At 43.5% G+C, this 14,758-nt stretch overlaps 1 protein-coding gene across 1 annotated transcript; it reads left to right on the forward strand.

The window, feature by feature from the left end:
• Nucleotides 1-200: 200 nt before the first annotated feature.
• Nucleotides 201-13,188, forward strand: LOC110589493 (corticotropin releasing hormone binding protein). Its single transcript, XM_021700011.1, has 7 exons — nt 201-651; nt 1,008-1,101; nt 1,337-1,494; nt 2,866-3,076; nt 4,691-4,839; nt 9,296-9,413; nt 12,433-13,188. Exons 1-7 carry the CDS (start codon nt 571-573, stop codon nt 12,588-12,590), a joined length of 969 nt encoding a protein of 322 aa, XP_021555686.1. The 5' UTR covers nt 201-570; the 3' UTR covers nt 12,591-13,188.
• Nucleotides 13,189-14,758: the final 1,570 nt, after the last annotated feature.

Raw genomic sequence — 14,758 nt, forward strand, 5'->3', positions numbered from 1 at the left:
TGTTTTTTCCTGAGACATGAGCAATTGCACGAATACTATATTCTCTGATAGGCTCCAGCATGATTCCATCCAAGGTTCTGTGACAAGCCTGCATGATAAGGTTATAAGTGTTTGGGTATTTTATGCATGTGTGTAACTTTGTCACTTTGCTTTGCAACACCGAGAATTCCCTAAATATCCACAAGAGGAGATAATTCAGCATTTGGCAGATCCAGCAAAATGCCCTCCTTTATTCTCTAGCCTTACCTCGTTCTTTCTCCCACAGTTTAGTTCAATAAGTTGTAAGTGCCTGAAATCATTCTTGGTGAATAATGCTGGACCACTCTGAAAATTTGTGGCTGAGAGGGGGACCCTCGTCATCAGCACGCACTTTGTCACTGAGACAGAGTAACCCGTGGTTACTGAGCTCAGATCAGTTAAGGGGCAGAGAGCCTCCCCTCCTCACTGCTCTATAAAAGAGACCTAGCAAAGGGACCCTACCAGCTTCTAGCTCTCAGCCTGGGCGAAGGTGTGGGAAGCAAAGCCTGAGACCTTCAGGGAGGAGCTACCAGCTGCAGAAGTCAGGCCAGCATGTCTCCTTCTTTCAAACTTCAGTATCACTTCATTCTGATCTTCCTGATGGCTCTAAGAGGGGAGAACCGGTACCTAGAGGTGAGCTATCTCCGGACTGACCCATCACATGTTCTGTGTGTGTGTCCAGCCCTGGGGGATCGATAAGCTGCCTCAGCTCTCAGCCTTTGTTGGGGTTAGCTCTTTCTTCCCTATCTTTTGCGCCTTCTTTCTCCTGGTTTCCCCTGGACTGGTCTTCCTCCCTGCCTCTCCGTCCTTCCCTCGGCCCCTGGGGATACCTGGGTCTCATGGAAAGGGTCTAAGACCTTTTCTTCCCTGGACGCGGGAGATGTATCCCGTCACTTTATTCTCTTTGCTGCGCGGCAGGGAGAGTGCCCCGCTGCCAGTTCCCTTTCCCACCTCTTGAACTTTCCCGACTGACTCGTTTTCCTTGCCAGCTGCGGGAAGCGGCGGACCACGACCCTTTCCTGCTCTTCGGCGCCAGCCTGAAGCGGGAGCTGGCGGGGGCGCCTCTGTACCACCGCGCTCTGCGTGAGTCCGGGCTGCCCGCGCGCGTCCGCGGGCAGCGGGGAGGTGGCGAGCTTAGGCTCCGCGCCAGGGCAGCAGGCCCCGGGCACCGCCGGGGCGGGGGGTGCGATTCCCATCTTGGGGTCCCGCCGGGGACGGGGAGTCGGGAACGGGGCACGTGAGACGGGCTGCCCGGGAGCCGGTGCCTCGGTGGCCGCAGCTCTGCCCCCCCACCCCCGGCCCCCCTGCCCTCCCGCAGGGTGCCTGGACATGCTGAGCCTCCCGGGCCAGTTCACCTTCACCGCCGATCGGCCGCAGCTGCACTGCGCCGCCTTCCTCATCGCCGAGCCCGAAGAGTTCATCACCATCCACTACGACCTGGTCTCCATCGACTGTCAGGGCGGCGACTTCCTGAAGGTGAGGCATCCCGCCCGCCCCGCCCCCGCCGCGGGGCCCTGAGGGGCGACGGGCCGGGGTGCGGTGCCCAGCGGGGGGCTGCGGGGTGGGGAGCTAGTGCCCGAGGGGCAGAGCGCCTCCCGGACCGAGCGAACCTCGCCCCGCCCCCGAGGGCCTGCGGCCTCGCCCGTTGCAGTGCTTTAAATTCCCCTCCGTGCGCTCCCGGGATCCCGCGCTTCCAAAGACTTGAACTTGTGGCGTGAAGCGCTGTGTTAGATGAAAAGTGATACCAACTAACTGGCACCGCGGCTCGGGGCCACCTGGAGGGCCCGCCCAGCTTCGAAGGCCGGCCCGCGTCTCTGTGGAGCTGTGCCGGGCTCGCGGAGGCCGTCCTCAATGCCCGGGTGACCCGGTTTGGAAGCAGGAGGGTTCTGGCGGCTGCGACGGATGCTGAGAGGGGGGTCTATAGTCTGAGGCAGTTGGGAGGCGAGGACAAGTCCCCCAACCGTACCACATGCCCACTCCTAGTCGTCCCGGTGAGTCTGACCGCTCAGCTGGGGCCGGCTGATGGGGCTACGCAGGCCCGTTGCGATGGTCACGATGAGAACCTCCCAGGTGGAGTGATTTTGGAATCTGTCCAAGTCCTTAGAAGACGACTAAGTGTGATGAAGTAATCTGTAGCCGGTGATTTTGCGAATGTGCACTAGGTTGGACTCACTCAGTTGGAGACCTGTGGTGATTTTAGGAGTACTGTTCGTCGAGCCTGACCTTTTATCTAACCACAAACTTGAACAAAGTGAAGGGGAAAAAAAGGTCCTAAGTGGCATAACAGCCATTGCTGTCTGAGTGTTGAAGTAGTTCTTGATAGTTTAATGTGAAATAAGAGTTACAAAATGAGGGAAGTGGGCATATTACAGCCTTTGGCAAGTAGGTAAAGTTGCTGCTCCTGTTTTTTGCTTTTGCTAGTTTTGAGATGTTTTGTTAATATGTTGACATGGAGAAGGAAGAGAAAGCTGAAACCCAAATTATGCTTGTGTGGAATTCTTCGGAAGATGGGATGTGTGGAAAATGTGACCAAGATAAAAATGTATATTGTCTACAGTTTCATACCAAGGAGGCTGAAATTATAAAACAGAGTATAACAAAGTTTACTTACTTTGGATACTTTAAGGTTTATGAAGAAAAAAATCATTAATAATAATACTTGCAAACAAGTATTGGTCCAAATATATATACAGATGGAAAGCAAGTGGTCAGGGGAGTGCAGGCTGTCAGTTGCCCACTTAGGACGGAAGGCTCATTGCTAGGTAACTCCCCCCTTTCCAACACACCTGTGACTTCAGGAGTTGATGGAAATGATCATCTACATCTGTGTGTTTTTTTTGTTGGAAGGTATTTGATGGTTGGATTCTTAAGGGGGAGAAGTTCCCCAGTTCCCAGGATCATCCTCTCCCCACAACTGAGCGGTACATAGATTTCTGTGACAGTGGTCTTAGCCGAAGGAGCATCAGATCTTCCCAGAATGTGGCCATGATCTTCTTCCGGGTTCATGAACCAGGAAATGGATTCACCTTCACCATAAAGACAGATCCCAACCTCTTTCGTAAGTGGACTCCCTCTCTTAGTGGGAAGGCAGGACTTGGAGGGAGTCTCAGATCTGCTTTTCAAAGGTAGTGTGATTGCACCAGACTTAAGAAATTTGAAGTGAGGAATGATTTGAATGGAAATTCTTTTGTCATTAGAAATGACTTAAAGGATATTTCCTAGTCCTTATTCCGAAAATCAATTCACAGTTTTTAATTGATTTCCCAGGCTAGGTAGGATATTAATTTTTGGTGGGTAATATTTTATTTTTTTTCTTTAGTCTTTTTCTGATCTTCTGAGGCACTATGATGGATTCAGTGACAAACTTTAATCCCTCTGAGTCATTCCATTGATCTAGGATTAGCTTGATGAATCAGATCTGAGGTTGCCTTCTTAGAGATATTTGGGCAAAGGCTCTATCTGGGAAGTGATAGACAGATTTCATGTCCTAAGCAGAGGGTTGGACTGAAGGACCTCAGCATTGCTTTCTAATTTGGAGCCCACCACTCTAATTTCATTTCTGTTGGATACACATATTGATGCTATAAAGCTGAACAGCCCAGCCCTAAAACATGTTATTGTAATCAAAATGAGTTCATGAACCAACTACTTATTATTTTTCTCCACTAAGAGAAAAATGTATTTTTTTTAAATCGGGAAAAGAAAAAAAATCATTTTTAACTGCACACAATGGTATTAACACTTCAAATGGTGGAAGAATGGGGTCTAATCTGCCAAAGAATACTGTATTGACTTACCTTCCAATTTTTATTTTTTAAAAAAGAAGCCCCCCCCAAAAGTCCATTTTTGAGAACTGGAGCAGAATAACACTAGAAAACAACACTTCTATATTTTGTGTGGTTAGAAATCAGCAATCTTGTAGAATCACCAAGGTATTTCAGTTCTTTTTGAAATTAAGTGTAATTTAAACATAGGAAGGAGAAAGAGGTAGTTCTGACTATTCTGATCAATTAGAAATCTTTGGCCCATGATCAGCAAAACTCTGATACTTCTAGTTTCATAGTTAGGAGAATAAATTTATTATAAATCTAGATTTGAGATACAAAACAAATCAGAAAGTCTTACGATAAAGTTAAACATTAATATTTTACCTTTAAAAAATATTTTACCTTTTAGTCAAGTTACCACTTAACACCCAGCAAATATTTATTCAGACATAAGCCTGCTTTCTGTTTTTCTCAGCCTGTTTTGTAATATTTTTTTATTTATTGACTTCATTATTTTAAAAATATCATTATGGTTCCAAGTTCAGTGAATGAAGCTTTCAGGCAGGCAGGGTTTGAGTTCTGGCCTCACCTTTGAGCTTTTATTCTTTCAGATTTACAGCTCAAATTTGGACCCTAGTTAATGAAGTGTTTCTAGAACTTCTACTAGCTAGTGTTGTTTGATTATTACTTTATGTCTTACGATTGTTGCAAACAAGGTAACTCCTTGAGATTGAGATTAGAAGCCCCCTTGCCTCCCGGGACCAAATTGCCCTTGTGATACCTATTCTCGTCCAGGCCACAAAAGCCCTAGACCCTGAATAGGAGCCTAGAATAAGGATAGGATAAATTTCTATGAAAACCCAGCATACCAAATAGTGAAAATGTGGTTTTGTTTTTCCACAAAGCCTGCAATGTGATTTCCCAGACCCCCAGCGGAAGGTTTACCCTGGTAGTCCCGCATCTGCGGCAAAACTGCAGCTTCTCCATAATTTATCCCGTGGCGATCAAAATATCGGATCTTACCCTGGGACACTTAAATGGTCTGCAGTTCAAGGTAAGTTGCTTTCTTACTTCCCAATCATTTACTGAGGCCACAGCTTTATCAGAGGAGAAGGAAGCATACAGGGTAAACGTGGACATTAGCAAATTGTGGGAGTGTGTCCTTCTGCTGGCTGTCAGTCCCACATGGGCTGTACCCTCACTGCTTTGATGAAAGCCCCCTTCTATTTCCCTTACACTGCATGTTGCGTACTCAGGTGCCCCTTCTGATTACTTGAATACTTCTCTTGTGATGTAAGAAATGTGTTCAATTGGGAAAGTTGTGGCATATAATTACAATTGAACTCTCTTGTACTTGCCTCTTTTACAAAAATTCTCTCCTAGCAGAACCTAGTGTGAGTCATCTACACAGCTGTTTTTCTGAATTTTGGCATTTTTTTATGACATGAAAGAAGTATCTCAGTGATAGAACTGTGTGATGAAGGAATGCTAAGTGTAGCATAAAATACAGAATTGGATTTTTATATTACAAAATACAGTAAAGTTTTGAAGATTTTTTTATATTACATTCTTAAAAAAGATTTTATTTATTTATTTATTTATTTACTTACTTACTTACTTATTTATTTATCAGAGAAAGAGAGTAAGCACAAGCAGGGGGAGTGGCAGGCAGCGGGGAGCCTGCTGAGCAAGGAGCCCGATGCGAGGCTCGATCCCAGGACCCTGGGATCAGTACCTGAGCCAAAGGCAGATGCTTAACCGACTGAGCCCAGGCACCCCTTCTTTACATTACATTTAGTTCAATACATTTGGCATGAAAATATTAGTTGAGAATCTCTATCAGTCTATATTTCCATGAACTTCTGTATGGACTTCACAACTAATGCTGAGTTTGACCACTTTTTTTTTTTTTGGTACTGCCGGCTTCTTCACTCTGAGTCATTCTCATTTTCTTTCACTTTTTCATATTCCTTGGTTAAGATGGCTGATATATTTGCTGACATCAAAGACACTCATTGTTCCTAATCAGGCAGGTTTCAGTGAAAACCAAATAAATAGGACCAGCACTGAAGAAAGGTGTATATCTAATTTCCATTAAGCCCTAATTTCATGGGCCAGTGCCTGTTTTTGTTTGTTTGTTTGTTTGTTTTGATTGGGCCTTAGTAGAAGAATAATCCTTTGATAAAGACCAGAATAAGCAGATGTCTTTGGCGTAGCCGTCTTGCCTGAGATTGTTTGTATGTCAATCCTGATGTTTACCACAGAAGATGGATGGCAAGCACCATCCCAGGTTGGGAGATCTGCACGTTAGTTGTTCTTAGCTGTGAGGAGTAATCTTGGCGTTTCCCCTTGAAAAAATGTTGAAGTCTGCAGTGTTCTAAACATCTATTCTTTTACAAAATAGTTTTTGGGTTCTTCCTATGTGCAAGGCACTATTCTAGATGCTGGAAATAGCAATGAACCACACAGGTCCTGCTCACATGGAAGCTGCATTCTAGTGGGTTGAGATAAGCAAAAGTGTAATGCGTTCGAAATAGTGATGAGTGCCCAACAGAAAATGAGGCAGAGTGCTGTGATAGACAAGGGAGGGAGGGGTGGGGAGCTCCTTGAGGTAAGGTGGTCAGGAAAGAAAACCTCTGAGAAGGAGACGTTTAAAGTAAAATGTGACTGATAGGTAGGAAGGAGCCAGCAGCCCCTGGAAAAGCCAGGAACACAGGGGACAATAATGCAGAGACTCAGAGGGAGGAGTGGGCTTGCTGGTTTCCAGAAATAGAAAGGTAGAGTGGGAGGGGGTAATACTGGACAGCATCAGGGAGAAGGGCAGAGCCAGGGTGTGGAGAGCCCAGCAGGGCATATGAAGGAGTTTGAGTTTATTCTAAGTGCACTGGGAAACCACTGAAGGGGTACAGGCAGGAAAGCGACATAATCCATTTGATTATGCTCAGGTCCGGTGAGGGTGGTTGGGAACTGCTGATCTCGTGACCCAATTAATTAACAAGGTCCATGGCGGGGGAGGGGGGGCGAGAGGGAGAGGCTTACCTAAAGGCCATTCTGGCTGGTGAAGGGGCTGTGGGGACCAGAGTGGGGCGGGAAGGGCCATTGTCACAGTTTAGGCAAGAGATGGTAGTGGCTTAGTCCAGAGAGCCAGAACCTCAACAGAGAAATCTAGGAGCTTGTTGCCGAGGAGCTGAACACAGCAGGGTAGTGTAGTACTTCTCATTCCTAAGACTAGCTGAGAGGTTTGGGAAGAGCAGAGAAAAGTCATTGAACGTCAAGGAACAGGTGTGTCCAACTTCTTTGTTTCTGCTTGGTTCCCTCATTTTAGCTCCTACTTCTTCCCAACTTCCTTACTTCCCATTTCTCTCTCTGGGGCCTGCCATTTCCCCTTCACCACCTCCCGCTGAAATTTAGAACCTGAAGAACCAAGTGGAAAGTTCAGTCTTAAGGGATGTTCCCCCTGGATATCCTCTCCTGAAGGGAAAGGCAATTAAGATTTTTTTCCTTCACCTCTCACTCAACTCTTGATACAAGAGCATGAGCCCTGTACACAGGAGGGCTAATTAAGCCTCTATTTCATTATTGGATGAAATTATGTGTAGAGCATCTAAGCATTGGACCCAAGATAGAGTAGGCACTTAAAAAATGTATGTCCTCACCTCCTTCCTTGTATTAGCCAAACAGTTGGTGTTATATATTATTTCCTAAATTGTTGTTTAGTTCTAGTTGCATTTCAGTGTCTTCTAGATGTTTGAATGTGTGTTTATATATGTGTGTGTTTAACATTTTCTATTTTATTTATTTTTTATTTTTTATTTATTTATTTATTTTTTTAAAGATTTTATTTATTTATTCATGAGAGACAGAGAGAGAGAGAGGGAAGCAGAGGGAGAAGCAGGCTCCCAAGGAGCGGGAACCCGATGCGGGACTCGATCCCAGGACCCTGGGATCATGACCTGAGCCGAAGGCAGACGCTTAACCGTCTGAGCCACCCAGGCGCCCAATTTTATTTATTTTTTAAAGATTTATTTATTTGAGACAGAGAGAGAGCAAGAGAGCAGGGGCAGAGGGAGAGGGATAAGCAGACTCCCTGTTGAGCAGGGAGCCCGACATGGGACTTGATCCCAGAACCCCAAGATCATGACCTGAGCTGAAGGCAGACACTTAACCGACTGAGCCACCCAGGTGCCCCTAACATTTTCTATTTTAGATGTTGTTCCCTATGTGGCAGGGTCTACCTGGTTCACCTCTGAGCACCCTGCCACTCTGCACTAGATCTCGCGATAGTGTGCCTCAGTGAAGGAGAGGATCACAGGCAAAGCTAGCTATGTAGTTATGGGGGACAGTGCAAGATGAAAATGTGTGGGCCCTTATTTTAGAGTTATTAGGAATTTCAGGATGGTGACAGCAGAGCCTTCAGCCAAGCACAAGGCCCTTGTAAGTGTGGGCCCGTGGGCACAGGGGGCCATGCCGACGAGGCCAGCAGCCCTGATCACAGGAGCTGGGTGGCCCAAAGTGCAACCTTTGGGACTGAGAGTAGCTGCTTTATTTTTGTGGGAAAGTGAAGTGTAGGAATTGCTGTGGACAAGGCAGTGTGGAAAGGATGAAGGGAGTGGAAAACAGTTAACAGTGGATTACATTCTGGAATACATTCTGGTTTTGAGTAGCTTGAAATAAATTTGTTTTAGTTGGGAGGAGAAAGACACTGGTAACTCTACCTACCTTGAACCCCAAAGGAGGGCTCTATTCTTTCTTTAACATTCTTAGAACTAATCTGAATGCCCATTAGTAGAAATGATAAGGATTGTCCCAAGATCAGGCTAAGTCCTTTCTAAAGAAGAGGAAAAGGGTGCCTGGGTGGCTCAGTCGTTAAGAGTCTGCCTTCGGCTCAGGTCATGATCCCAGGGTCCTGGGATCGAGTCCCACATCGGGCTCCCTCCTTGAGGGGAAGCCTACTTCTCCCTCTCCCATTCCCGCTGCTTGTGTTCCTGCTCTCGCTATCTCTGTCTCTGTCAAATACATACATAAAATCTTTAAAATAAAAAAATAAAAAAAATAAAGAAGAGGAAAAGAGGTGAGTTGAAGGAAAAACTGATGTGAAAGCCCTGTTTATAAATGCTGACTGCATGCATTAAGAAATTCGAATAATTCCATATGTATGTCCAGATGATTTATTTAAAAAGCAAAGCATTTTCAGATTCAATTTTCATTCATTTTATGTGGAGTTTACAGATTCCCATTTCATCATTCCGGTCCTTGAGATTATAACATTTTTTTTTTTTTAATGCACACTTTTAAAGAAAATGATTGCTCAACTGATTTAGAAGAGCAGTTCTTACAATTTTTTTTCCTTATAAATGTCTTTTCATTTCCGGAGTCCTGGATGTTCAATTAAATGGCACCGCCAACATGGCAAGGCTGATTGAGGGAATTCACCACCTTGCGGTTGGTCAAATGGTCTGACTTCTGTAATTGGTTGAAATGTATCTTCCTCTGCTGCTTTATTCTCTTAGAACCCCTCAGCAGGTTGTGGGGGAATAGGAGACTTTGTGGAGCTGCTGGGAGGACGTGGGCTGGACCCTTCCAAGATGATGCCTTTGGCTGACCTCTGCTATTCCTTTCATGGCCCTGGTGAGATATTTCTTTGATTATTATTTATGAGCCTGTCAAGATTCCTTAAATAAAACTTGATACTTCCTTAAATAAAACACCTCAGATTTTTTTTATACATGGGAAGGCAATTTCCACCCTAAAAACTTGGGTTTTGCACCTTGAGCCAATGTAAGGATTTTTACATTTGAGCATATGTATGGTATTGACAAGCATTACCAAAATATCTGAACCTGGGAGAGGAAGCTTTGAAGAAAGAAGGGTACGTGTTTAAGGTTGGCCCTAAGAAAACCATGAAAATGACAGTTTTTATGTTCTATGCTCTTTCCACCTTCTTGAAGGTGCCTGCTTTCATCCTCTAAAGACTAGAGAGTTTACTAACTGAAAACTATGCTTCAGATAGATGTATCATCAGTTAGTAAGAGTATAATAAAGAAGTAATATCTTGTTTAAATAATGGAGTAATATCTAAATAACTTTTCCATATATATATATGGAATGTGTATGTGGATATTACTCATAGTACATAAATTAAAAAGTTATATGCTTTATTAGAAATTCTCAGACCTGCTGAATGTCCCCAACTTCTAGGGGCAAAAGCAGAAATACGTCCTGAAACCTAAAAGTGGTCACTGGTAATGAAAGACCAGTTTAGTACACAGCATGCCAAACAGAACCAGATATTCTTTGTGAGGGATCAGTGACGATTTTCCATTGGATGATGGTCAGGCGGGGTGAGGGTGGCTGGGAATTGCTGGTTTAAACAGTCAGTCCATGTGGCTTTTCTCGTCTCTTACTGTGTTCTCTGAAGCACTGGATCCTTCCATGCAGGAGGGCACCTGTGAGGAGATGCATTTGCTCTGGGTAAGAAGAGTAGATTAAGGTCTAAGGAATACTCGTGCCTTAAAATTTAGGTTACTGAAACCAGAGTAATTTTGGTACATTTATGTCAAATAATAAGTAAATCAGGTGCACATAACAAAGGAAATGGATCCTGATATATATATTAAAGTTTAGAGTAAGGTCAGAAAAAGAATAACCTTCCAAATCATGTAAAGAAAATTAAATTTGGATCTCCTCATAGAAGCTTAACCAAGACTCCCAGGTGCTTATATAAAAATAATTATAGGGTTTATATTTGTTATGTCTCTAAATTGACTTTTATCTCAATTAAGTATCTGGCTGTTTTACTTCATTTGTCATGCAATAATAATGCTAGTGTTTCTCAGGCTGTAGGCCTGACAGAGACAAGGGGTCGGGGGGAGACAGACAAAATTAAAACAACAGAAAAAATTATTGTCAGGCAGATAAATCTTGCCTCAGGACCCAGCTTGACAAGGGAGAAATAAAAGAAATTTTCGATAAAACTACTATGAGTTTTAACATACAAGTGTTTGGTCACAGCTGCACTAGAAGATATACATAAACATTGCCAGATGCTTACACAAATAATACAATTTAAAAAAACAAATAATGAGTAAGATTGGATTTAAGAGAAGTAAGGATATCAAAAGCCATTCCATATAAGAAGCACAGAAAAAATGAGTCAAAAGGTACAGGTGGACAATAGAACAAAAACAAGTATGTTAGTGTATATCTAAACTATGCAAATTATTTTTTGCTTTTATGTAAACAGAGTTATTATCTAGGCTCAGAAAATAATAAACGGGTGATTTTTTTTTTTTAGTCGGCGTAAAATCCCGCAGTACACTCCATCCTCTAGCCCTGTCCACTAAATGCCACTTGGCATCCTCAGATAATGACAACCAAAAACTGCCCCTGCAAATTTCCAACCTGTCCCTAGAGGGCGGTACTGCTCCTGCTGCGAACACTGAGCTAGAGCAGAGGTGTAGGGGTGGGTAGACAGCTTGCCTGCACTACAGAAGCCTTGCAGGTAGGAGAACATGAAAAGTGCAGAGACATCTTATTGCCTCTGTTAAATAACAATTCCACTGAATAGATTTTAAAGATCTCATTGGCTTTATTAAACAATTCATGAATGGGGCAACATTCCATCTAGCAGGTAGAGGGGTCTCCAAAGCATTGTACAAAATGGAAGGTTTTTTTTTTTTTATTCATGAGAGACAGAGCGAGAGAGAAAGGCAGAGGGAGAAGCAGGCTCCCAAGGAGCAGGGAGCCCGATGCAGGACTCGATCCCAGGACCCTGAGATCATGACCTGAGCCGAAGGCAGACGCTTAACCATCTGAGCCACCCAGGCGCCCAAAATGGAAGGTTTTTATAGAAGGAGGGTGGGGCAAGAAATTTGGCAAAAGAAAGAGATTGTTCCAGACAAGGGCACTTTCCCTTAGGGGGAAAAGCAAGGTGTCTTGTCATGCAGATTGCCTCATCCTCCTTTTGGGGGATGGAGAGGGCCCCTGTAGCTGACTCACTGACACTGATAGAAAAATTCCTGACTGACTGGTTAAGGCTACCTTTCCGGGGGAGGTTGAAATTACAATTAGATTAGGTATTAAGCCACAGTTTCATACCTTGGCCTAAAGGGCACCATTTTGGGCCTGTGATTTTCTTTCTTTCTTTTTTCCCCCTGTGATTTTCTTTTTAACTCCTCTTTCCAGCCATTTTTTTTTTTTTAAGATTTTATTTATTTATTTTGACAGAGAGAGAGAGACAGTAAGGGAGGGAACACAAGCAGGGGGAGTGGGAGAAGGAGAAGCAGACTCCCCACCAAACAGGGAGCCCAATGCGGGGCTCGATCCCAGCACCCTGGGATCATGACCTGAGCCGAAGGCAGACGCTTAATGACTGAGCCACCCAGGTGCCCCTCCAGCCAGTTTTATTTGGCTAACAGTGTTTTTGCACATGAGGAAAACTGAGTTCACTTTCAGTATTCTACAATTAATTATATATTATAATAAAAATGAAAACAGAACTTTTCACCTGATGGCAGGAGCATGGTTTGAGTATGTGAGAGGAGTTACATCCCCTCGCTTTCTTTGTGTTTAAATGATCTTATGGATGGAAATGGTTTGTGTGGCTTCTAACCTGCAGGGAACCTTTTACTTTTTTCATGAATTATAGCCCAAATGAAAATTGGCTGTGACAACACGGTGGTGCGCATGGTGTCCAGCGGAAAGCACATAAATCGTGTGACTTTTGAGTACCGCCAGCTGGAACCGTATGAACTGGAAAACCCAAGTGGAAACAGTATCCAAGAAATCTGTTTGTCTAGTCGTTGAGTAACCAACCCCAGTGATTTACAAGCTGCTAGCTAAGTGAGTTTTTAATAGCTATTATATATGATTTTGATGACCAGCTAGTTAAAAGCCTTTCATACTCAGTATTCCCAGGCTTCAGCACACATTAGACACATACACAAAACACACACACACACCCGTGTGTGCACAAGTATACATTAATTTTTGTACCTTGCTTCTTTTTCATTGTAATATATGAATGACCACATGGTGGCAACTAGCCCCTCTTTGGTAGAAAAACAGTTTTCTGTAATTCTTTGGTATGCTACAAACGTGAACTGGTAAGAGAAGCACAAAGCAATGGGCAATAAGAAATTGTATCTCAAAAAAAAAATTGTATCTCCAGAGAAAATGCCATAAAGGAATTAAAATGGTGGTGTTCATATCAGTTTTAGAGCAGAAAACAATTGAATGTCTGTGTATACCAAATTAGTTGTATCTGTTGGTTTTCTGTTTGTTATTCTAATAGGCAATAACTATAGCTATTCTTTATTGATTTGTAGCATCTTGTTTCTAACAGAACTTTGTAGCATGGAAAAAGTTTCCATCCACAAATACAAACATGAATAAATATATCAGAATGTTGGCACCTGACATTGTGCTTTGTTTTCCTGAGTAATCCCCTCCTTTACTACCATCAGAAAATAATGTTCTCATGTGATGCAGAAGCAAATGCTGAGCTAAATCATTTTAGACTTCTTACAGCCAGTAGAACTCTGGGCCAGGGGAGTAGAATTATTTAGAGCACAAGGCAGAATTGCACTAACTGGTGCGGGCAGCAGGATGCCGAAATCCTCTTTCTACTGTCCTCCAAGAGAACTGAGAATACACAGTTTTATCCCTGTGGGATGTACTTCTCAGCAAGGACAGCATGGGTCTTACAGCTCTCATGGACATTTGCAGATATTGGAGGACTTCTTTGGTACTGAGGGCAATTTACTGTTGACTAAGACTTGTCCACGTCTCGCTGGAGACTATGGTCTATGAAAGACAGCTTGGGGCCAAAAATGAGGTCCTGAGCAAAAAAGGAAATACTCCGTACTGAACTCTTTTCTTTGGATTAATGGGTAGAAGCTGCAAACTCTACCACAATTAATGGCCTGATTATGATTCCTGAAACATATTTAATATAAAGGTCATTTTATAATGAAATGTACTGGAATCCAATACACTGGGCTTGTTAACACAATTTGAAAACCAGGCAGAAAGAAAACTACTGATTGAGGGTGCTAAAAATACCCAGGATTTAGCACAAATTTTGGCAGAGTAGATATTTTGGAATGAATGAATTAATGCCTGAATGGATGAATGGGCGGAGACAGATGAATAAATGGTAGGATAAAGGCTGGGAGGAATGAATAAATGCCTGGAAGGATAGACTTCCTGGTGAGTTATATCAGATATTGGATTTCTCATTTCATAGAAAGTAAATTCTGTGAAGTTGAACCCTTTTCTTTTTCGCAGTCCCTTTAGCAACCTAAAAATGAATGCAGTCACATCACTGTCAGCAGTTTCTGGCTCTTAACCCTCATGATCCTGTATGCTGAGTACAGAAAATGATCTGAGGTAAGGAGGAGAGTATTTTACCATGGACCTTAGGACAACCTGCTTTTATTCCTAGGGGACATTATGCAAGCCACTCAACCTCACTGCACTAAAATGGGGAGGGCCGGTGGCCCTTCCAATGCTGGCAGTCTGCATTCATCTGTGACATTATTTTACTTCAAAGCTCATTACTGCAGCAGAGCACGCATTCTTTAAGAGGATAGCCACTCCAGTGAACTGTCCAAGACATTCTTTGGATATCCATGTCTTAGTCTTCATTCCAAAAGGATGGGGCCGTTCTCTGGAAACAAAATGGTGGGTGAGATCTCTGGGGAGCGTTACATGGTGTGTCCTTCACCAAGGGAGTAAAATGTTATCTGAAATTCTGGCCAAATTTGACTTTCTGAGAAAAGCAGTATGCACAGTGGGGAAGGTCATTGACTCTGGAGCCAGACCTCTGCCACTCACTTGAGCAAGTTACATATAAGCCTCATTGCTCAGCTTTTAATCTGTAAAATTGAGGTAGTAGAGATACCTCCTTCAAATAAACACTTCTGTCAAGATTAAGTGGGTAAATATATATGAAAGCCCAAGAACTATGTCTT

The sequence above is a fragment of the Neomonachus schauinslandi genome, chromosome 7 (genome assembly GCF_002201575.2).
Source record: "Neomonachus schauinslandi chromosome 7, ASM220157v2, whole genome shotgun sequence".
Taxonomy (NCBI): Eukaryota; Metazoa; Chordata; class Mammalia; order Carnivora; family Phocidae; genus Neomonachus; species Neomonachus schauinslandi.